This window comes from Sebastes umbrosus, chromosome 2, assembly GCF_015220745.1.
Source record: "Sebastes umbrosus isolate fSebUmb1 chromosome 2, fSebUmb1.pri, whole genome shotgun sequence".
NCBI lineage: Eukaryota > Metazoa > Chordata > Actinopteri > Perciformes > Sebastidae > Sebastes > Sebastes umbrosus.
The window spans coordinates 22,629,825-22,652,720 of NC_051270.1; the positions used below are offsets into that span (position 1 = coordinate 22,629,825).

General features: G+C 39.2%; 2 protein-coding genes across 7 annotated transcripts; one reads left to right on the forward strand and one right to left on the reverse strand.

The window, feature by feature from the left end:
* Positions 1–977: 977 nt before the first annotated feature.
* On the reverse strand, positions 978–16,627 carry tmco3 (transmembrane and coiled-coil domains 3). Of its 4 annotated transcripts, XM_037747398.1 has the most exons (16): positions 16,595–16,627; positions 12,964–13,014; positions 10,987–11,080; positions 8,212–8,525; positions 7,387–7,554; positions 6,475–6,654; positions 6,114–6,314; positions 5,844–5,972; positions 5,668–5,760; positions 4,376–4,562; positions 4,090–4,207; positions 3,791–3,986; positions 3,516–3,666; positions 3,334–3,413; positions 3,098–3,247; positions 978–1,681 (listed from the first exon to the last, which is right to left on the reverse strand). In XM_037747398.1, exons 4-16 carry the CDS (start codon positions 8,467–8,469, stop codon positions 1,568–1,570), a joined length of 2,025 nt encoding a protein of 674 aa, XP_037603326.1. In that variant the 5' UTR covers positions 8,470–8,525; positions 10,987–11,080; positions 12,964–13,014; positions 16,595–16,627; the 3' UTR covers positions 978–1,567. The 4 variants fall into 4 exon arrangements, with proteins under 4 accessions (XP_037603326.1, XP_037603310.1, XP_037603317.1 ...); XM_037747382.1 differs by lacking the exon at positions 16,595–16,627 and having other exon boundaries at positions 11,022–11,080; positions 12,964–13,805; XM_037747389.1 differs by lacking the exon at positions 16,595–16,627 and having other exon boundaries at positions 12,964–13,053.
* Positions 13,082–22,717, forward strand: dcun1d2b (DCN1, defective in cullin neddylation 1, domain containing 2b). 3 transcript variants are annotated; one of them, XM_037747428.1, is made up of 7 exons: positions 13,082–13,220; positions 17,660–17,876; positions 17,969–18,137; positions 18,271–18,401; positions 18,547–18,629; positions 18,990–19,086; positions 20,138–22,717. In XM_037747428.1, exons 2-7 carry the CDS (start codon positions 17,702–17,704, stop codon positions 20,212–20,214), a joined length of 732 nt encoding a protein of 243 aa, XP_037603356.1. In that variant the 5' UTR covers positions 13,082–13,220; positions 17,660–17,701; the 3' UTR covers positions 20,215–22,717. The 3 variants fall into 3 exon arrangements, with proteins under 3 accessions (XP_037603356.1, XP_037603346.1, XP_037603364.1); XM_037747418.1 differs by lacking the exon at positions 13,082–13,220 and adding an exon at positions 16,206–16,346; XM_037747436.1 differs by lacking the exon at positions 13,082–13,220 and adding an exon at positions 16,402–16,742.
* Positions 22,718–22,896: the final 179 nt, after the last annotated feature.

Below are 22,896 nucleotides of genomic sequence, written 5' to 3' on the forward strand. Positions count from 1 at the left end.
AGCTGCTCTCTAATATTTCAGTATCTGCATTTTTTACTTTTTACTAATGTACATTATACCAGAGTTTACATATATTTGACAAGAATGGAGAGCCCAAAAATTAATTAACAAAGACAGTTATAGTCTTTGTAAAAGGAATTGTTATAGTTCTTAGGTAACACTGAAGAGTGCTTTCACAGCTAAATTCACAGTAGTACAATGATTACAATAAACTACAAGTGCCATCTATTAAATACAGCAGATATTTGCTCTTCGTAAGGATTTGAATCTGACATTTGCAATAACCTTAATTTGAAGGTTAAAGTCAGAAATAGTAATGTGAGATGGTCAAATGTAGGAAAGAAATGGAGGCAATATAAATTATAGAAAAGTTTCCCTTATTAAAAAAATACAAACATTCATGAAAAAAGAGACAGAAATGTGAAGTTAAACCTTCAGATTTGGTCCATGTGATTGTTACAAAGAACTAGAATGGAAGACCTCTGCCCCCCCCCCTCTCCGTTCAGCTTGCGTCATCATCCACATGTATTTTTGTGTATGATGAGATGAGCTGTACGCAGCGGAGCATCGTTAAACACTTCATTCAAACTGGACAGAAACAAAATAAAACTCACCTAAACCATTATCGTTACTCTTTCCAACAATCACCAAGTGTGCTTTGGTCGAACTCAACTGTAATTTCACAGAGTTTAATGTGAAAAAACGCCGAATCTACAGGTATCCCCCGCTCTCTCTCTGTCCCTCTCTCTGCAGGCAGATGAAAGAGGCAGGGTGACGCGTCATCAGTTACACTGCGCATGTCTTTAAGCCTGTGGTGTTAATGCACAGGCTGAGCGGAGCTATTAAAAAAAATTCCCGAAGCCGGATCATGATCCGGATCGCCACCAAAATCTAATGGATTGTTCATTGTGCCACATCCCACCCCTCCAACAAATTTCATTCAAATCCATTGCAGACTTTTGGAGTAATCCTGCTAACAGACAAACAGACAAACAAACCAATGCCGGTGAAAACATAACCTCCTTCCTAGGCTTCGGCGTTGGCGGAGGTAATAATAAAAAACTTGGGGTTGAAAATGCAGAAACAAAAGAGGAAAAAAGAGGAATTCCATTTACTTTCAATGGGAAACAAAATCATTCTTAAAGACAGTAGAGAGGGAAAGTATCAGTAATTCTTCATAATGCAGGAGAAAGTACATGAAACGCATCAGAGCTGGAAGGATATCAAGTATTTGTGCTTCTCCACTGAACTGTCGAGCCGGTGTGCTTCCTATCAATGATTCTTTAAAGAATCATGATGCATCTTCACAGATGCTGTTGAGCTTTTATCAGAATTTATGTTGGCATTTGTTATCAAAGAAAGACCTTAAACCGTGGGGGGTATCTGTATCTTAGATGGTCCAGGTTTTAAGCTCTTTACGTGGAGAAACAGCGGTTAAATCTAGAAGAAGGAGAGGAAGATTTGGTCCAACCTTTCTGAATGGCCAATTAAGACTTAACTCCTGCTTCTCGCTGTCGTTTTTTTAGGAGTTACACGGGAACCTTTTGGCCCTGAAGGCGGTCTCTGGTCATGTGACTGTTTTTCGTTCGGCCCGGGCAACCCATTTGTGAGTGGCGACCCTCCACAACACCGGAGCCAGCAGCAAACTGAGGGTGGTGACGCTGAGGACCAGCAGGTACACCTGAGCAGAGAAAGAGAAAATGTATTTATTCGATTTTAGTATTTACTACTTAAAATGAGCACAAGCCCCGACACCTACACAGTATCAATATTCTGCAATATTATACCGTATATATGGACTCTATTTTGTATATTTTTTCTTTGAATGTCTACTGGGGTCACAACATTTTATTAAATCTTACTTTTAATAGAAAATAATCATGACTTTTAGACGTTATTCCACGTTGACCCCTGACAGAGCTATATGGACGTAATTATACATAAAAAAAAGTTTAAAGGGTCAATCCACCCAAATTAAAAGTGGTATTTAGTCAAGCACATTGCTGTGGCTTTATTAGCCCCGATTTTTGAGATACCCGTCTCTGAGATTTCTGTGTGCTGCTCACAGCATTGAAAATTGACATTTAGAAAATTCAACAGCAACGTTGTTTTTGGATTTTTCTAGCGGGGGCAGAAACCTGAGAGGCAGATATATCAAAATCTATATCATAAACCAAAACTATCTACAAATCAGACACCTCTAAGGTGAACAATCATTTTAAGAGGGTTCTCTAGTGATCCTTTCACCAGTCAGCGCTCTTAAACTATTATTTTCTGCAACTATAAAGCTGCAAAAAAAGCTAATTCATGCTTTCATCTCAGCACTGGTTTTCCAAAAATGTCTATTAGGAGGCTACAACTTATTAAAAATATCATTGCTACTACACTCTTACTAAAAAGACAGAGCATATTACTCTGCTTTTAGCTGAACTTAAATCTTCCTGTATCATTTACGATTGATGTTGATTTAAAAGTGTTTTTGATTGTATATTAATCTATAAACAGCTCAGGACAAGCCTTCACTATAGACTTTTCATCATATACTGATTACCCGATATGTGCAGTCACCTGTGTGTCACTACAGTTGAAGACCTTCAGGAGAAAGCTGTTCAACAGCCCAAAATATACAATAATAATCTTTATTTTAGAGTAAAAACAATAAAATCGATTATTTGATTAATGGAAAAATGTATCTGCAAGTTCTGAAAAGAAAAAGGCAAATCTTCTCTGGTTCAAGCCTCTCAAATGTGAAAAATTTATGCTTTTCTGAGTTTTATATCATTTTTAAACTGCATATTTTCGGGTTAGTCAGACAATACATTTGAAAATGTCATCTTGGGATTTTATAGACCTAACAGAAATAATTGAAAAGATTAATCGATAATGAAAATAATAGTTAGTTGTTGTCCTACTATACTTTAATTATAAAGCACTTTTCAAAACCCAACAAAGTGCTTCACATAAATCAGCAAATTAAAAAACAACAACAATAAAAGCAAATGAAAAAGACATTAACTGGACCAAAACGACTGGGGCACCTACGACCACTTCAGCCCTTTTCTGAGTAAAATAACGTATATTTTCAGTCATCACTGACCTCTCGGGAGATGATGCCAGCACGACGCGCACGGCTGCTCAGGACGAAGGAGAATTCGCTGACCTGAGCCAGACCGGCTGAGACGATCCACCGTAAGTGTCGAGAGCCTGGAGGCAAGATGGCCGACAGCACCGCTACGGCCATCACAAACTGGGAGGAAAAACGAGGAGAGAGGAGGGACTGAGAGCGCGGCAAAGGTGAACTGTAGAGAACAAAAAGAGAGAAAAGTGCTGTACCTTCATAATGACGAGTGAGAGTGTTAGCACCATCAGAATGGTGAGTTCATACAGCACGAATGTCGGGAACACGTGGAGACCTGCAGCGTCACACAAACACACGATGATTCAGTCAAGTCTTACTCGTACAAAAGCGTAACATGATAATAAAGCTGCTCTTAAATTGACACGTTGCTTCTGACCGATAGAGGCAAAGAAGATGATTGCGAGGAAATCTCTTATCGGCTCGATGCATCCCATGATCTCCGTGGTAACCATGTGACCCTGCGTGGACAGCAGAGCTCCCGCCAGGAAACAGCCCAGCTCCATAGACACATCGAAAAACTCTGTCACCTACAGTATCAGTCAATGAGAGAAAAGGAGTTTAAATAATACTGCAATGCAAGAGATATATCAGATGTTTTCTAGAGAAATGCAGGAAAACTACGAATAAATGATTAAAATGTAAAGTGCATACCGTCAGCATGAAAAAGACAAAAGCTGTCATCCCCAGCACCAGGATCTCCTTGTTGCCTTTGCTCTCAGCATGCAGTTTCTTGTAATACGGGCCAATCAGGTATGATTTGAGTAACAAACACAGCAGCAGCACAGCAGCCAGAGAGACCAGGACCTGGCCCAGGAGGTAAAACACACGGAGACTTCCAAACAGGAAGCTGTGTGTTTCACAAAGGGAACAACGGGTTTAAATAAGCGGTGCATGCTTTTGGTTGAGGAGAGGACACATGCAAAAAAACAAACAAATAAAGGCTAACTGACCTGTCCAAGTCTCCTCTCTGTGCCTGGATCAGAGTCGGCATGACGGCGATGAAGAGGCCGAGCTGAACGTCTTGCATCACTAACATCCCGAGGAGAACGCTGCTGTAGTCCAGATCACCTGTCTCACACACACACACACACACACTCACATTATTGATCATTGTGTCATCAAGTTTTGCTCCAAATACTGTATAACTGCACGGGAAATATCTGGTGCTGCTGCTGCTGCTGTATTACTACTTATGCACATCTGTGTTCATTTCTGTGCAGAGACATACCTACATACCTTCTTTGTCTCCTCTGCTCCCCCCCGCCAGGAAACGAGACACTAGCGGCGTGCTGGACAGGGACAGGCATGTCGAAATGAAGACAGTCTGGGTGGGTCGAATATGCAAGACTTGTCCCCACAACAAACCGGCCCCAACCATCAGCAGACTCAGATAGCACGAGCCCTGGACTGATATCTTCCATACCTACACACACACACACACACACACACACATGCTTATCAGCACGCTTTATGGAAGTAAGTAAGTAACTAACTAAAAGCAGCTATATTTTAAACTATGAAAAATTGATCAGTAGAAAAAGGTCATCAACTAAAACATTCAGGGACATAAAATGTATTTTATAAAAAGGTTCTTCTTTTCTTTTTAGAACGATACAGATGTTATGGCATATTTGCAGGGAAAGTAACATCAGAAAATGTTAGTAGAGGGAGTAGATACTGTGACAAGAAGTGATAGATAGCAGGAATAGAAATTAAGTATTGGAGCACCTTGCTATTATGATTATTTATTTATTTATTTATTTATTTTTATTCATAGATTAAACATTTTAATTTATTATATATACAATTTTTTATTTTTATTTTATAATTTCTATTTATTTTGTTTTATTACCATTTTTTTTCTCCTTCCTTGTTTTCTCCTACTTTGTTTTTCAATTTACAGTTATTATGTGTTATATGTGCACATTTATTTGTTGTGGTTTAGGCTCTTGTAGTCTTTTTTCTTAAGGAAACAATAAAAAGCAAGATTCCTTGGTAGCCGAATGTCCCTGCCGGTTCAATTACAGCTGTGTGACCTTTTTTGTATGTCATGCCGCCCTCTCTCCCCCATTTCCAGTCTGCCTCTAAACTTTCCTCTGTCCAATAAAGGCGAGAAGAAGAAATTTGAAATCAAAATTTTATTTGGTGGTTATTTAGTCATTAATGTTTCAGGCATTTGCTTAAAAAAGTTAGCATTACCTAAATGAAGGTTACACTATGCAGCCATAACATGTATATTAGGATTATTCAACACAATATACTGCCTTACAATCTAACTTGGATTGTTAAAGTCTAAAAGCTTCTATAACCGAATGCTTTTACAGATTTTGCAGGTCCTTACTCATTATATGTCACTAATCTCGAAATCAAGTTTGAGGTCATTTCAATCTGCATGCTAATAAAAACATGACATTAGTGTGAGTTGCTTACTTCTTATGTATTGTCTTTCACTGCTTGCAAAACAAACTTTGATGAAAATGGACGTTATTGTACAATTTTAATCCTGAATTCGAATCCCTCTTGTTTACCTTTCGAACTCGCTCAGGTGAGAACTCCAATCCCACCACAAAGAGAGTGAAGAACACACCCAACTCCCCCAGAGTCTCCACCTGGACCATCGACTGCAAGACAGACACTGACATGAACAACTAGCAAAGACTGGTGTCGCTCTTCAAGTCTGATCTGATCACACACATAAACACACCTTGATGCTGTTGAGGCCAGAGGGACCCAGCAGGACCCCACAGATGATATATCCAAACATGGGAGGAAGACCGACCAGAGAACAAATCCAACCACATGGCAGCGACAACATCACCACCGACACCAAGTCCTGCACATACATGTACGGTTTAACTGTGTCAAATATTAGAAACTGAACTATTCTAATCATTATTAAGGAGTCAAAACAAATTAATACAGAGCTTCTTATGTATAAAACAGGATCCCACCTGAGCTGGAGGAATAAACTGACCTTGATGAAGTGATGGTCTGCTCTGGGCATCGTGGAGTCTCGTGGTTTGGTGAGGACATACTGGTTGTTCTGCGAGTCGATGAGCATACTCAGTCCCAAGTCATCCTCCACTTCCTTCTGCTTGGACTTGTTCTTCCTCTTCCCTCCGTTCTCCTCGTCATCCTCCACCCTCAACACTGCCTCTACATTTACTCCTTTCATCTGCACAAACAGTGAGTACAACAGGAGGCACAATTTGATGCTTTGTCGAACACGACAGTGTATTTAAAATCACAATCTCGTTGGTATCACGACTATTCAGTCTCTCTCAAGTGTCTGACGCATTTTAATTAACCGAAGTCTGTGAGTGATGTTTACCCACCAGTTTGTTGTTGTCAAAGGCGTGCTCCTCGATCTCCTCTTCCAGCCGGTCTGCTGCCTTCCTGACGTCCTCCAGGATCTCGTCCAGCATGGACAGAGTCTTATTCTGGGCTAAAAGGCTCTTAAGAGCTTCCTGCTGGTGCTTCTCAGCTGCCACCAGTTCCATGTACTCCTGTTCCTCCTGAAAGTTGACAAGTCAGGTTGTAACAACATGTTAACAGAGATGCATGTGGCAGTATACACAGGAAGCATACAATTATACATGATATTACTACTACCTTTGACATACTGTAGGAGTTAGCAATGTGGTTGAAACCAATATCATAGTATTTGTCTGTAATGTCATATATCACAATATGACAATTTTTTTTTTCATCCAAAAATTAAACTTGACTTATTTTGATAGTTTTTAATTACAGTCTGCCAAAAATGTCAAATATTGTCTGTTGCAGCTCCTCAAATGTGAAGATTTGCTTCCATTATATTATTTTAAATTGAATATCTCCGAGTTTTATGCTGTTGCTCGGACAAAACAAGACAATTTTGAAGATGTGTGATGTGTGTGAAGGGCATTTTTTATTATTTTTTGCCATTTTATATAACCAATTAATCAATTAACTGAAATCATCAAATCATTATAAATAATAATAATAATTTGACTCATGAATTAATAATTAAAATAACCCTATTCACATCATCACAAAAAATGTTCCACAAAAAGTCACCTTGTGGCATCACCATGCATTCCTTGCCATTGTTGAGATGTGTGTCTACATACAACATGACAACATTTATGGACATAGAAACACTAATCTTAGTTCACTTAGACTGACTGAATACAGTATGAATCAGTGACTCTCTCCTGCCCTCTGTCGAAGTCTCTATGAAACACTGCTGACCATGACGCCCTCACCTTTATGGCTGCCTCCCTGAGGGCCTCCAGCCTTTGTCTGCTGCTCTCCTTCATGTTGACCACATCCCTGTAGTCTCCCTGCAGCGCCCTCTGCAGGCCGTGCACCGCCTGGAACACCAGGTGCTCGCTCTCGTTCAGCTCCTTCTGGAAAACCTCCAGAGTGTGAACCTGAACGCAGGGATTGGACATGAGAAAAAAGGACAAAATAGATCCAGATAACATGTGTTAAAATGGGAAGAATGGTCATCATTACTCTGAGAAAAATAATCCACCTGATTTGGATGAAATGTTTTATAGAGACAATTAGTCAATTAATCAATTAGTCAGTTAACAAAATATTAATCAGCAACAACTTTGATAACCATTTATCATTGAAGTCACAAATCAAGCAAAAATGCCAAATATTCTCTTGTTCCAGCTACTCCAGTGTGATAATTGTTTTGTATTGTTGTAAATTTAATATATTTTGGTTTTGAGATATTGGTTGGACAGAGGGGATCTTTTTTACTGTTTTCTGACATTTGATCAATTGATTAATCTAAAAAACAACTGACTGATTAATGCATGGTGGAAATGATTGCTAGCTGCAGCTCTAATATAACCAAGGCATGTTCTCTGTATATGTGAAACCTGAACTGTGAGAATGAAATATGAACAGGTATTATTGTCAAGCTACTGTGTCAACACCCAGAGAGACAGAGACACCACCCTGAAGAGTTGCAAACCTTATGACTCACACACTATGTACTTTTTACTATAAAAAATAAAGCTAAACAGTCGCCAGAGGGCCTTTGTTTGATCTGGTATTTATTCTCAGTCTGGTACCTGGAAGAGCCTCTCTGGTTCTGAAAGAGCCCGGTCTCGTCTAACACCATCAGCAGCAGCCGCCAGCTTCCTGACAACCACATTCTTCTGATGCAGGAGACCCACCAGACGCTTGCAGTTGCTGGTCACCCAGTTCTGGGCGTGTGTGGCCCCCTTGCTCCGATAAAGCTTGATGGCGTGCTGGGCCACTTGGTCCTTCTGCAGCACAGCGAGTGCCCCCACCGTGCCAAGGCACATCAGCCAACACACAACCTGCATCCAAACCTCTACTACTGTCTTCACCCGAGTGTGAAGATGGATGACGAGAAAGAGATCTGGGAACGGGAAAAGAAAGTTTGTTACAACGATCAACAATAAAAAAACAATAAAGCTACTATGATATGAATGGACTCAAAAAGTGTAGAGGAGACATGAGGAGGGTTTAAAGGATACGTTCAGTGATATTTTATGTTTTTCTTATTGTCAACAAATCTCAAGAAAAGACCAAACCAATGAAGAATTGATCCCACTAACAAGTACTGATATAGCTTATTCCTTTGTGCCATAGAGCTCCATTGTCGTCCAAACTATCAAACTATCACATTCAGTCAGTGAACCAAATCTGCAGCGGAAAATCGTCCCTAACAAATACACTATTTACTCCTATTTGAGCAATGTTTGCTAAAATCTGCTGCTTTTTTAGGAATTGATTTAGCCTTTCTTTTTTAAATCAAAGTACTGTGTATATATATATATATATACTGGAAAAACAAAGTTTGGAAACTTGTGTTTGGTGGATTATTTCTCTGTTGTTACAATGCTAATTGGCGTTGTATTTTACATCGTTGGAAAGCCTGTTTATTTACCTTCGCAATGATGTCCCACTTGTAAGGATCATGCATTTGTGGGATGAGCAGCATAGCTGATTATGTGGGTAGCGCTCAAGAAAAATTTGCCAAAATGCTCCGTCAATGGTAAACAGTGTATTCTCCTGTTGGTGTTGACTCTTGTTTTGAGTTGTTTGGTGGATTGGATGATTGAACTCTCTATCAGTAACAAGGAACAAACAAGACATATTGGCTATTTTACACTTTATTCATTTAATACACCATCAGGAGCCTCAATAGCGGTGGAAGATCCATACGCAGCCACAACAGCCTGGCACCTCCTCCTCATGCTGGCCACCAACCTGGTCACACGTTGCTGTGGGATGGCGTTCCATTCCTCAACCAGGATTCGTTGCAGGTCAGCCAACGAGGTTGTGTTGGTCACTCTAACACGTAGAGGGTTAGAGTGACCCAAGCTGATCCCACAAGTGTTGAATTGGGTTGAGGTGTGGACTCTTGGCAGGCCGTTCCATTGTCTCTACTCCCACAATGTGGAGGTAGTCTGTGATAACCCTGGCTCTGTGGGGGCGAGCGTTGTCATCTTGGAGGATGAAGTTAGGTGCCAGATTGTGGAGATATGGGATCGCCACTGGCTGCAGAATCCCCTCCTGATATCTCACTGCATTGAGATGGCTTTCAATGATGACAAGCCTTGTTTTGCCAGTGTGGAAGATGCCGCCCCACACCATGACACAGCCATCGGTGCTACAATCAGCATAGTGTTCTCCGCGTCGTCTCCATACTTTGACCCTGCCGTCCAACTTTGGCAGACAGAACCTGGACTCATCACTGAACATGACATTCCCCCACATGTTCAGGTTCCATTGTCTGTGTTGTCGACACCAGCGCAAACGGGCCTGACGGTGAAGGGCAATCATTGCAGGCTTCCTGGTAGCCTTATGAGAATACACTGTTTAGAGCATTTTGGCAAATTTTTCTTGGGCGCTACCCACATAATAAGCTGTGCTGCTCATCCCACAAATGCATGATCCTTACAAGTTGGACATCATTGCGAAGGTAAATAAACAGGCTTTCCAACGATGTAAAATACAATGACCATTAGCATTGTAACAACAGAGAAATAATCCACCAAACACAAGTTTCCAAACTTTGTTTTTCCAGTTTATATGCTTTGGTCTTTTAATGGTATTTGTTGATAAAAGGGCTGCCCCCTCTTAGTTGACTAATCGATCATTTTGGTCTTTGTCGACTATGATTTTTTTAGTCGTTTGGTAATTTTTTTATGATTTTCATGCTGAATGACTTATTTCCAAGAAACCTATGAGCACATCTCTGGTAAAAACAAGATTTAAAGTGGTGCTTCTGTGTGATTCTTTGTGAAGAAACTCAGATTTACAGATTTGTCGATTAAATCAACTCATCGATTAGTCGACAAAATCGTATGAGTGTTAGTCGACTGAGAATTTCTTTGGTCAAGGACAGCCTTATTGATAATAACAAAATTATAGAAATACAGAAATTGCCAGTCATCCCTTTAAAGCACAGACAGTGACAGCCCTAAATTGTCCTAAAATTTGATATAGATAATCTCATTTTATGTGGGCCACTCTGTGCTTTTGTCATCTCAAGAGACGGTTTAATCTTTTGATCACAGCTGAACAGCTTAAACAACAGCTGTGTATACTCACCTGTGCTCTGTCCTACTGGCTGCTTTGAGTCGCTAATAGCACCTTGTAGTTCTGTGTAAAGTGCACTTGACTTGACTTGACACGTCACAAGTATAAATTCCAGTAGTGCTAGCTATTCTGCCTACACCTAATGTGATGTTGCTTAAAAACTGAGCAAATTTAAGAAAACTGTTTTACTGTCCTCTCGTACCCTGGCACCATGTGCTTGATTACACATTAACGACTGAATGCATTCAACTCACAATTCAGCTGGACCGCACCTTTGTAAGCATGAGTCAAGCTGAGTGATGTTTACTTTCCAAACTCCTCCTATGTCCTTCTTCTTCCCACGACTGGACCGCAGCAACTCTGCTACTGTTGATAGAAATCAACAACATAATTTTCATACTGTTAGGTGGATTAATCTATAGCCTAATGTGTCATATTAAGGGATGCACCGATCCGGCTTTTTCAGTCCTGATACCGATAGCGATACCTGGGCTTTGGGTATCGGCCAATACCGAGTACCGATACCAGTGTTTAATTAATAAGCTGTATGCCTCACTGGGATCATTCCTTTATGTGTAAACATCAGGCTTGACTTAAGCATTTCTTTCCTAACTTTGTAAAACAAAATGTAACAAATAAATACATAGATATACATTTATTGAACTGCTATTTATTATTAAATTAATAAATCATACACCAACAACTTGGTAAAAAAATCTTCAAAATTAACATAAATTACAATTCAAATGTAAACCTTTTTAATGAAGCAACAAATTGGTCACAAATTAAACAGGAATTAAAATTACAGTATATAATGTATATAGTATATAAACATAGAACTGAATTGAATAGGTCGGCCCCATTGTCACCAATAACCGATCAAGCTATTTGAGTCAGTATTGGCCCGATATCTGATCCAGTATCGATCAGTATTTTTTAATTTAGATTGGCTTTTAATACCTAGTAGCGCTGTGACATTTTTCCTGTGCTTTTTATGTACCTTTTTATCATTTTATGATATGTTATGTTTTTATTCCTGTTATTTCTTGATGTTAATGTAAAGCACTTTGGGTACCTTTTGGTTATTGTAAAGGGCTATACAAATAAATGTTGATTGATTGACTGATTGATTGATTGATTGATTGATTGATTGATTGATTGATTGATCGGTGCATCCCTACTAGTCATATTTCATAAACTGTGTAAAAACGGAATGTGAAAAGTAACAAATACAGTTGTTAACAAAATGTAGTGGTGTAAAATAGCATAATATTTCTCTCTGAAATGTAGTGGAGTAAGTGACTAAAAACTGTCATTAAGTACTTTTTAAGGTGCTTTTCACATTAAGTTTTTTACACAGTTTATGAAATATGACTAGGGATGCACCGGTACCGATACTGGATCAGATATCGGGCCAGTACTGACCTAAATAGCTGAATTGGTTATCGGTGACTATGGGGCCGATCTATTCAATTCAGTTCTATGTTTATATACTATATACATTATATACTGTACTTTTAATTAATGTTTAAGTTTTGACCAATTTGTTGCTGCATTAAAAATGTTTACACCTGAATTATTTTTTACCAAGTTGTTGGTGTACGATTTATTATTTTAATAATAAATAACAGTTCAGTAAATGTATATCTATGTATTTATTTGTGACATTTTGTTTTACAAAGTTAGGAAAACAATGCTTAAGTCAAGCCTGACGTTTACACAGAAAAATAAATGATCCCAGTGACTTCCACACAGTGAGGCATACAGCTTATTAATTAAACACTGGTATATACCACTGTACATATTGAAAAACAGCTGAAAAACAGGCATGTAAATAGGAAAAACTATGCACAATATTCCTCTCTGAAATGTAGTGGAGTAAGTGGGATGAAATAGAAACACTCAAGTAAAGTACAAGTAACTCAAAACTGTAATTAAGTACTTTTTAGGTGCTTTCCACCACTGATCTGTCAATTGTGTTCACTAAAAACCTGGAGGTCACTCTCTACTACTGATACATGCCTCTACATACTTAAAAACAGCTGAAAAACAGGCATGTAAACAGGAAAAACTATGTCATCCCTAATAACATAATGGCAGCCAAGAGTAACATCATACAACACACACACACCCCAGTCATTACTGGGGCGCTGTTAAATTATGACTTAATGTCCCAAACACAGATTACTCTTTTCACTGAAGCACATCAATGTAAACAGATAAATACAAGAAAGAAAGGCTGCAACTACCTGTGAAATATGTGCTGTACTGTCCTGGCTCTCAACAACTCCACTCCTCGACTGAAGGAGAAGAAGAAGAAGGGAACAATCATGCTGTTGTACCGCAGCACCACCACCACCGACACCCCTCCTCCTCTGGCTGCCACATAGCTGCAGCCAGCGTCGGTCACTGGACCACCAACTTCATGTTTACTTCGACCTCCAACATTGGTAACAGTGACTCGTTGCTAGCTAGCAGAGAGGAATGATAACGTTACTTCATCCAGGTAGGTGCGACTGATGTTGATGAAACGTCTCTTCTGGTTGGATCAGTTTGTTTAATGTGTGTAAAGTTCAACCTGTAAGCTGTACAGCTAAATAGTTAGCTCCTTAAATTCCTCCTCGGAGCTGTCAGACCAGCTCCAGCCAGCTGAGTCTCCCATGACACCACAGCTAACACAACGATGCTAGCGTTAGCTCAATAAGTTAGCTTACTAGTAACTTTATATAGAAACAGACGTTTAACATAAACCTGCGGCTGAAACTGAACACCTGCTGCTTTGTTTTCTGATGTAATCGCGTCAATATAACTTTGATAACGTTTTAAGATTACTTCCGAAACATCTTGATCAGCTCTGATCAAGATCATGATGGGAGTTGTAGTTCTTTTAGATGTTATGTTTTCTAGTACACTCATAGTGACAGCTGGTTAAATCTACTTTGACTTGTCTTAACAACCGCTTAACATCATACAATTTAATTAAAAAAAAAACTGTAACAACGCAGTTTAAAGGAGGTTACTGTCTTGCTCGCTCACAACGTGTAGTTTTAATGTATAACAGACATAAACGTCTCGACTTACAATGTTAACGTCTCGACTTAGAATGTTAACATCTCGACTTACAATGTTAAGGTCTCGACTTAGAATGTTAACATCTCGACTTAGAATGTTAACATCTCGACTTATAATGTTAACGTCTCGACTTACAATGTTAACACTTAGAATGTTAACGTCTCGACTTAGAATGTTAACGTCTTGACTTACAATGTTAACACTTAGAATGTTAACGTCTCGACTTAGAATGTTAACACTTAGAATGTTAACGTCTCGACTTAGAATGTTAACACTTAGAATGTTAACGTCTCGACTTAGAATGTTAACACTTAGAATGTTAACATCTCGACTTAGAATGTTAACGTCTCGACTTAGAATGTTAACACTTAGAATGTTAACGTCTCGACTTACAATGTTAACACTTAGAATGTTAACATCTCGACTTAGAATGTTAACACTTAGAATGTTAACATCTCGACTTAGAATGTTAACGTCTCGACTTAGAATGTTAACATCTCGACTTACAATGTTAACACTTAGAATGTTAACATCTCGACTTAGAATGTTAACATCTCGACTTAGAATGTTAACGTCTCGACTTTGAATGTTAACACTTAGAATGTTACATCTCGACTTAGAATGTTAACACTTAGAATGTTAACATCTCGACTTAGAATGTTAACACTTAGAATGTTAACATCTCGACTTAGAATGTTAACGTCTCGACTTAGAATGTTAACATCTCGACTTACAATGTTAACACTTAGAATGTTAACATCTCGACTTAGAATGTTAACGTCTCGACTTAGAATGTTAACGTCTCGACTTTGAATGTTAACACTTAGAATGTTACATCTCGACTTAGAATGTTAACACTTAGAATGTTAACATCTCGACTTAGAATGTTAACACTTAGAATGTTAACATCTCGACTTAGAATGTTAACGTCTCGACTTAGAATGTTAACATCTCGACTTACAATGTTAACACTTAGAATGTTAACATCTCGACTTAGAATGTTAACATCTCGACTTAGAATGTTAACGTCTCGACTTTGAATGTTAACACTTAGAATGTTACATCTCGACTTAGAATGTTAACACTTAGAATGTTAACGTCTCCACTTAGAATGTTAATGTCTCGATTTAGAATGTTAACACTTAGAATGTTAACGTCTTGACTTAGAATGTTAACACTTAGAATGTTAACGTCTCGACTTAGATTGTTAACATCTCGATTTAGAATGTTAACACTTAGAATGTTAACGTCTTGACTTAGAATGTTAACACTTAGAATGTTAACGTCTCGACTTTGAATGTTAACACTTAGAATGTTACATCTCGACTTAGAATGTTAACACTTAGAATGTTAAAGTCTCCACTTAGAATGTTAATGTCTCGATTTAGAATGTTAACACTTAGAATGTTAACGTCTCGACTTAGATTGTTAACATCTCGACTTAGAATGTTAACACTTAGAATGTTAACATCTCGACTTTGAATGTTAACACTTAGAATGTTAACGTCTCGACTTAGATTGTTAATGTCTCGACTTAGAATATTAACACTTAGAATGTTAACGTCTCGACTTAGAATGTTAACGTCTCGACTTTGAATGTTAACACTTAGAATGTTAATGTCTCGACTTAGAATGTTTACACTTAGAATGTTAACGTCTCGACTTAGAATGTTAACGTCTCGACTTTGAATGTTAACGTCTCGACTTTAAATGTTAACACTTAGAATGTTAATGTCTCGACTTAGAATGTTAACGTCTCGACTTTGAATGTTAACGTCTCGACTTTGAATGTTAACACTTAGAATGTTAACGTCTCGACTTAGAATGTTACTCGCATAGCGCAGACCAGTAACGTTACCGTCTCTACTTTAAAGTGAGTTTTTAGCTGACTTTACTGTGTTTTAACGTTTAAAGTTTGAACATTTTATTCACATATATCGTACACTTTTGCTAAAATAGTCGTGTGAATTTGTTTTCATGATGAAATAGTTCGTTGGAGTGGAGTAAAAGTGTCCAACTGTCACCTCACTTTTCTAATTAAGCTAGCGCTGCTAATATTAGCTAGTATGCTAATTCTGAGGACAGTTTTATCGTTTACTCGCCATTAAAAGTTACATTTTTCACACTATTTTTCACGCTATTTTTCACGCTAAACTAAAACTAAACATAAACTTGGACGGAGTTGGAGTGCAGATGACTTCCAGCTGCGTCCACAGCTTGGTGTTTTTAAAGAAGTTCTACTGTACTGTAAACGTGTATTTTTAATGTATAACAGACAGTTTCATATAAAATTGAGATTTTTTTTCCCCTTTTAAATGTTTTTCAGTGGAAGGACTTTGAGAATAAATAAATATTTTCCCGAATTTTATCTATTAATGCAGAAAAAACATTAAACTAAAGGAATACAACAACAACAACAGGGGCCTGTGGGGATTGCAGCGCTACAGAACTACATTTCCCATCAACCCCAGCGCCCCGTACAGTAGCGCAGTTCTTTTTCGCACATGCGCCCTGGCGGTAATTGGATATCAAGTGGGCCAAAACAGCGTGTGATAAAATGGTAGGTAAGATTAAAAATGAGAAACCGGGAAAGCAATTCTTTCAGCTCCGTTAACACAAGTCCAACAACCCGGTACCGGCTGTCACTACTAGTTAAAGGAGGACACACCGGTAACGGAGGGATCGGTGTGTCCTCAGCCAAGTGTCGCATAGCGACAGCTTGATGTGTGTGTCGGGAGTGTGTGAGGGAGACGGAAGGTCAGTTGTTGGTATGTTGAGATCGGACACCCCGCACTGAGCCGCACGTACCTTTCCCTTTTTGGTAACCGGCCTGTTGGTGCTCTGCTCCGGGTCAGCAGAGAGAGAGAGCCTGCAGGATCAAACGACCCCCTTTAACCGAGAAACTGGGTCACCAAACAACTGGCCTGTCACGGTGAATGTGCTGTTTGATCATCGGGTGGGTCAGTCAGGGCTGCAGCTCTGCACAGACTCTGCAATCCTCCTGATAGATTAAATGCACACGAGGAGGTGTTTGCGTGGTGGTGCATTTGGAAGTGTTTCCCCTTTAATGAACTATAGTTATACTAATATATATGTCTGAGTCTTACTTTTGAAATTACCAGATCTTATAGTCATGGAAGTAGTTTCCAGTTGCCAGGAGGGTTTTTAATGGAAATCCTTGCACTCATTCAAATGTTCAGAAAGTTTAAGGCTGTGTGTTGTATAAATTTTAATGTGCAGCCTCAACTCCACATGCATGTCTCTAGATGAAATGAACACGAGGAGGTGTTATTGTGGTGGTGCATTTGGAAGTGTTTCCCCTTAATGCACTATAGTTATAGAAATATCTGTTGCAAGCATGGTGAGAGTCTTACTTTTTAAATTACCAGATCTTATAGTCATGCAAGTAGTTTCCAGTTGCCAGGAGGTTTTACCGGAAAGCAAATTGCACTCATTGAAATGTTCAGAAAGTTTAAGCTGTGTGTGTGTTGTATAAATGTTAATGTGCAGCCTCAACTCCACATGCATGTCTCTGCATCCCATTTATTACTAAAGGATTAACCACCTGTCCTCAGGGGTTCTGACCCCTCAGGGGGTCCTGAAGGCCTGCAGGTTGTGCATGTAGCAATTAGTCTGCTATCATGCATGCACCATTTTAGCACAATAAAAAACTGAAATAATTCTGCAATTTAACATAACCTTGAAGCCCTGTGGCAAAATTCTGCTTTAATTATTTTAATTTATCACTTGATATTGTGCTGACATGGTGCATGTTCTTTTAACACATTTAGACAGATAGTATCTGATACCAGGGTAAAATGGGTGTGTTACTACAGCCCTGCATTTACCTTGTGGGCCTGCTTGTTTTTACAGCACAAGTTGAAGTCATCGCAGAAGGACAAGGTTCGGCAGTTCATGTCCTTCACACAGGCCGGGGAGAGGACAGCCGTGTACTGCCTGACACAGAATGACTGGAAACTAGAAGTCGCCACAGACAACTACTTCCAGAATCCAGACCTCTACTACAAAGAATCCATGAAAACCTCAGTGGACCGCAAGAAGCTGGAGCAGCTCTACAACAGATACAAAGGCAAGTGTTTCAATCAACGCTGATTTTAATATCGGCACAGTTTTGTTTACATTTGGCACTGCTTTGCTCACTCTTCCCCGATGTCTTTGCAGACCCCCAAGATGAGAACAAGATAGGCATTGATGGGATCCAGCAGTTCTGTGATGACCTGACGCTGGACCCAGCTAGCATGAGCATACTTGTGGTGGCATGGAAGTTCAGAGCGGCCACGCAGTGCGAGTTCAGCAGGAAAGAGTTCCTGGATGGCATGTCTGAGCTAGGGTGAGCAACGCTGACACTGAAATCTACAATATTTGATGCCACTGCATTCATCCACTCGATACCGGTTTGTGTGTGCAGTTCACCACAACTCATAATAACACGATTTTGTTTTTATCTTTAATGTCTCCTCTAGCTGTGACAGTCCTGAAAAACTCAAGGCGATCCTTCCCAGACTAGAGCAGGAGCTGAAAGACACAGGGAAGTTCAAAGACTTCTACCAGTTTACCTTCAATTTTGCCAAGAACCCTGGCCAGAAAGGTTTAGGTAAGCATAAGAACAAAACATGAAGAACGTGTAGAACAAGTAAAGCTGGTCACTTTCGGTTTTACCAATTTTTATTTTATTTTAAAAAACAATACAAAATCATAATAAAAAAAAGTTTAAAATCGTACTCCACTTTGTGTCCTAGACCTGGAGATGGCTGTTGCTTACTGGAATCTAGTTCTCACAGGTCGCTTCAAGTTTTTGGATCTCTGGAACCGATTCCTGCTGGTGAGCGAGGAAAAAATCTTTGTCAGACCTGCTCTCACCCTTTTATTTATTTTGTGTGTGTCAGCAGGATATTACAAAACCAAAGAAATAGATTTCCAGTGTTTGGAAACTGGAAATGGAGAAGCAAAACTATTAGAAACACTTTGGTAGAATACAACAACACCACAAACAACAGCCTAAAGAATAACCATAGATTAGATTCAACACGTCTTTGACACGTTGCCAACAACAACAACAACAACTAAGTTTCACAAAGCTAGTAGTATGTATTTCCAGGCTGTTGAACTGACTTTCAATGCACAGGGATTTATAATATTGTAATAATGTGTAACTCTCTTCCTGTGACTGTGCTGCATTCAGGAGCATCACAAGCGCTCAATTCCCAAGGACACGTGGAACCTCCTTCTGGATTTCGGCAATATGATCGCAGATGACATGTCAAACTATGATGAGGAAGGTGAGTTTGTTAAAGCAGGATAAAGTAATGTGTATACATTTCAGTGTATTGAAAAGACAAACACTCACTGATCACATACAGTTGTATTACTGATAGTTCAGTCGGTCATCCTGATTCACTCAGACTACAGCAAACGTCATGTCAGAGTAAGGTCTTACAACTCGCATTAAAGGCTAACTTTGGTTTCAACCTGGACCCTATTTTCCCATGTTTTTGTTGTCGAACTGACGAATAGTGACAATCATTTCTGAAATTGGTCCAGTATTGAGGGAGAACGCTGTAGACGGCAGCTGCTCACAGGCTTTAATGTAATCATATTGGGGCAAGCTGGCACCGCCATTTCCGTCCACTAAGCGTGCTTGTTTTTGCCATGACAGCCTCTGATTGTTATTATAAGTGTCTGACATTATGGAAAGAGTGTCGCTCAAGGAGAAGTCTTGTTCTGAAATCTGGCGAGGTGACGTGTTGCAGGAAGACAACGGTGGAATGGTGGAATAGATCCATGGTGGAAACGTGAGTGCCAGCTGGGCAGAGTTTGTTGTGTTGGAGTACAGAAAGCGTAGCTTAGTGTTATCTAAAAGATTTTCAATTTCATGACTGAATATTTCGACCAGATTTTGAGCCAGAGTATACGGATATTCAGATTTCACAACGAGACTCCTCCTTGAGTGGGATTTAGACGCACTAACAAACAGACCGGATCAAGAGAAAGGTAAGATATTATTATTATTTATATTATTAATTTATTTCTCTTGAGGGTCCTTTCAATAATGCTGTCAGACACTTATAATAACAATCTGAGCAGCAGAAACGAGCACTTTAAGTGGACGTAACGTTACATTGACGGTGCTCACTTGCCCTTGCAGCTTGTTTAGCTGCTGCCGGTTACAGAGTTCTCCCTCAAAAAGTGTTGTCGCCATTAGTCACTTGGACACAAAAACATGGGAAGCTAGGGTTGAAAAATACCAGTTACCCTTTAAAGTGCACTAAGTCATTGTAATAGATTACATTGAGATGTAACTAATATTCCGTGTTTTTTCTCTCTCCTCAGGGGCATGGCCCGTCCTCATAGATGACTTTGTGGAGTTCGCTCGGCCGATTGTGACGAGTAAGCGCAACATGACATAGTGTTTGTCTCGGCTTCATGCAGCAAATGGAGTTTGTGTTTCTCCCAATTTTCTTCTTTTTTTGAATGAGGATTTTTATACAAATGAGCCAAAAAGAGAGTACTTCTCAATAAGCCTGTCTGCAGCTTGTCGTTACGATTGATCTTTCAGCTGCATAAGATGCCTTGACTGGGTAGTGACCTGGAACACCAGTACAGAGAGGAAAAGCAGGAGGGGAATCAACGGGAGAGACATTGTGTTTTTTTTGTTGTTTTTTTTTGGCAAGGACAGACTTTGTAATTGCAATATGGAAACGATGGGTGCCCTAAAACTCGTCACTCATGGGCAAATCCCCAATGGTTGTGGCTTCGAACTGCTGCTGCGGACTCGGCTCACTAGCCTGCACCCTCGGCACAGTGAGGAGGGACAGTGACGGTGAACTTTCAGCACACGCAGAGGATTAAGTTATAGATGCAGTAGGATGTGGCCTCTTACTTTGTCAATTGTGAATGGAACAGTATGTTAAAAATCTGCATGTTTTTGTCAGTCAGTGTGAAGCAGTGCCATGAATGGATGTTGAGGAGGGGGATAAAAGTACTCTATATGATTTTCACTGAGATTGTGAATGTGTAGCTCTCAAATAATCACACTGAGAGCAGAGAGAAAGTGTGCTAGCTCATCAATGTATGTTTGTAAGTGTGTGTGTGTGTGTGTGTGTGTGTGTTTTGGGGTGGGGTTAAACATATTGCCTCTTTTACGATACAATGCTAAATATTTTCATTTGGTTTTATTATAATTAGAAGTTAAGAAATTATGATTCACCTTAACTGAGCGACAGTGGAAAATCCACATTTTGTATTGACACTGAGAATTGGACAGAGCAGCATGCTTTTCAAGCTCAGCACCAGCAGAATCACTATTGTTACAGTTGTAAAATGCTGTACCCATAGGAATAACAATAGGAACAAAAATGTATACCTGAGAAAACAGGTAATGACATGTATAATCATGATGAGTACATAAGAAGCATTTAGGATCTTTTAAAATGCTTCTGCATTACATATTTGGTTGACTTTAGTTTTGCAGTGTGTGAACTGCTGTACACAAAGAGAAACTGACTGACTGACTGACGGGCACATCGACTGTTTTCTATTATCCAGGTGATTTGCCAACTCTGCAAACTGCACTGATTTACACTTTTTCTGTTGTTGTAGGTTTTCTTTATCAGGCAACACTGTATACAGCTACAGAGCTACTCAGTTTACTTATATACTAGACTTTTTAAAATTAACATCTACATCACAGCTAGGAGTATTTTAACTTTTTGTTTACACTGTTTTGAGGTTTTAGTCTGTTGCTTTTCATCAATTAGTGACTAGTACAATGGTGTCATGTTTAAGTACCATAAAACATGTCACTTTGAGAACAATGCTTGTGCTGCCATCTAGCGGTGCAGTGCTTTTCCTTCATACAAGATTTAGTGTTGCTCTTCAAGTGTTATCATAAACACTAAATGCATCTCGGCTAAAGAGTGTGACAGAAGGTAGAGCTCAGGTACTAGTCGTCCTCTCCCAGTCACAGTGAGCATCAGTGTTTGCCATCTAACTATCTTGTTCTGCCAATTGTTGTCTCCATGATAACACTTTTGCCATGTGTTGAAATACGGATGGATTATTTCCCCGCATCAAATTTCTCATCCAACTACAGGGGGAAAAATTGCCTTGTGTTTAAGTTCTCATATTTATGTAAACAAAGGTCAGTCATAAACTATGGTGGTGTGCATGAAGTTAAGAAGCTGAGGTGGATCAGGATGGGAATCTGTTATGATTTCAGTCCCAGATTGAATGCAGATGAGTGGCAAAGAAACCAGCTTCATCATGACTGTAAAACAGTCCTTGTTGTAGCAGCTGGTAAATGTGTCACACTGTCCATCTTTGTAAAAGTTAGATATGTGTTGGTGGAATGAAATATCCCATAAAACTTTCTGAGTGTCGAGAGTTGTGCACAAACCTATCACGGTCAAGACAGCACGCCGGTGTGAAAGCTTTTCCCAGTTGATTGTTGTTGACTTTATTATCTGACATCGTCTGTGGTTCAGTTTGCTAACATGGTACATTTGGTACGTTTTTTTATTTGTCAAATGTGTGTTTTGACTGTTTCAAGTCATGCAAATCATTCTTATCAAAACAGTATTATTTTCGCCGGCAAGAAAACAGGTATTTAAAGAATGTTATGTTTTGTCACAGAAGCATACGGTACATTGTTTTCTTTAAGAAAGTTGTCAATAAAGCATGTTGTTTTTAACAGCCTGGTAAAAAGATGTACCTCTGTCGGTACACCAGTTAGTTCTGACAACGAGTGTTTGTTTCGTTGTCAGAAACGAAGATATTGAATGCTGGTCAGCAGGTTTGTGTTGTGCTGAAATCAGTATCCCGATATTAATATTTTTCTGAAATCAATATGAATCGCAACTTGTCAAATGTGTAAAAGCAAAATTGCAGCTAAAATACACAACTTGATCCTCAGTGTGATGACCTGTGTTGTTAATTTCATCAAAGAAAACTATTCGTCCATGTAAGAAGAACATCAGCAAATAATTCTGTTTTTATTTAGAACTACTTTTGAATAATTCATTTGGATTGGATAACGGTACTCTGTAAAACTAAAACATTGTGTTATGATGCCACTATAGGTTCAAAATAAG

Bases quoted from the DNA above. Each gene is read 5' to 3' on its own strand.
- tmco3 (XM_037747382.1), bottom strand. From the start codon at position 13,046: ATGATTGTTCCCTTCTTCTTCTTCTCCTTCAGTCGAGGAGTGGAGTTG. The intron at 11,081-12,963 runs GTAGTTGCAGCC...TTCTATCAACAG, and splicing joins GTACAGCACATATTTCACAG to TAGCAGAGTTGCTGCGGTCC. The intron at 3,667-3,790 runs GTATGCACTTTA...CTGATACTGTAG, and splicing joins TTGTCTTTTTCATGCTGACG to GTGACAGAGTTTTTCGATGT.
- dcun1d2b (XM_037747418.1), top strand. The intron at 18,138-18,270 runs GTGAGCAACGCT...TGTCTCCTCTAG, and splicing joins GATGGCATGTCTGAGCTAGG to CTGTGACAGTCCTGAAAAAC. The intron at 19,087-20,137 runs GTGAGTTTGTTA...CTCTCTCCTCAG, and splicing joins GTCAAACTATGATGAGGAAG to GGGCATGGCCCGTCCTCATA.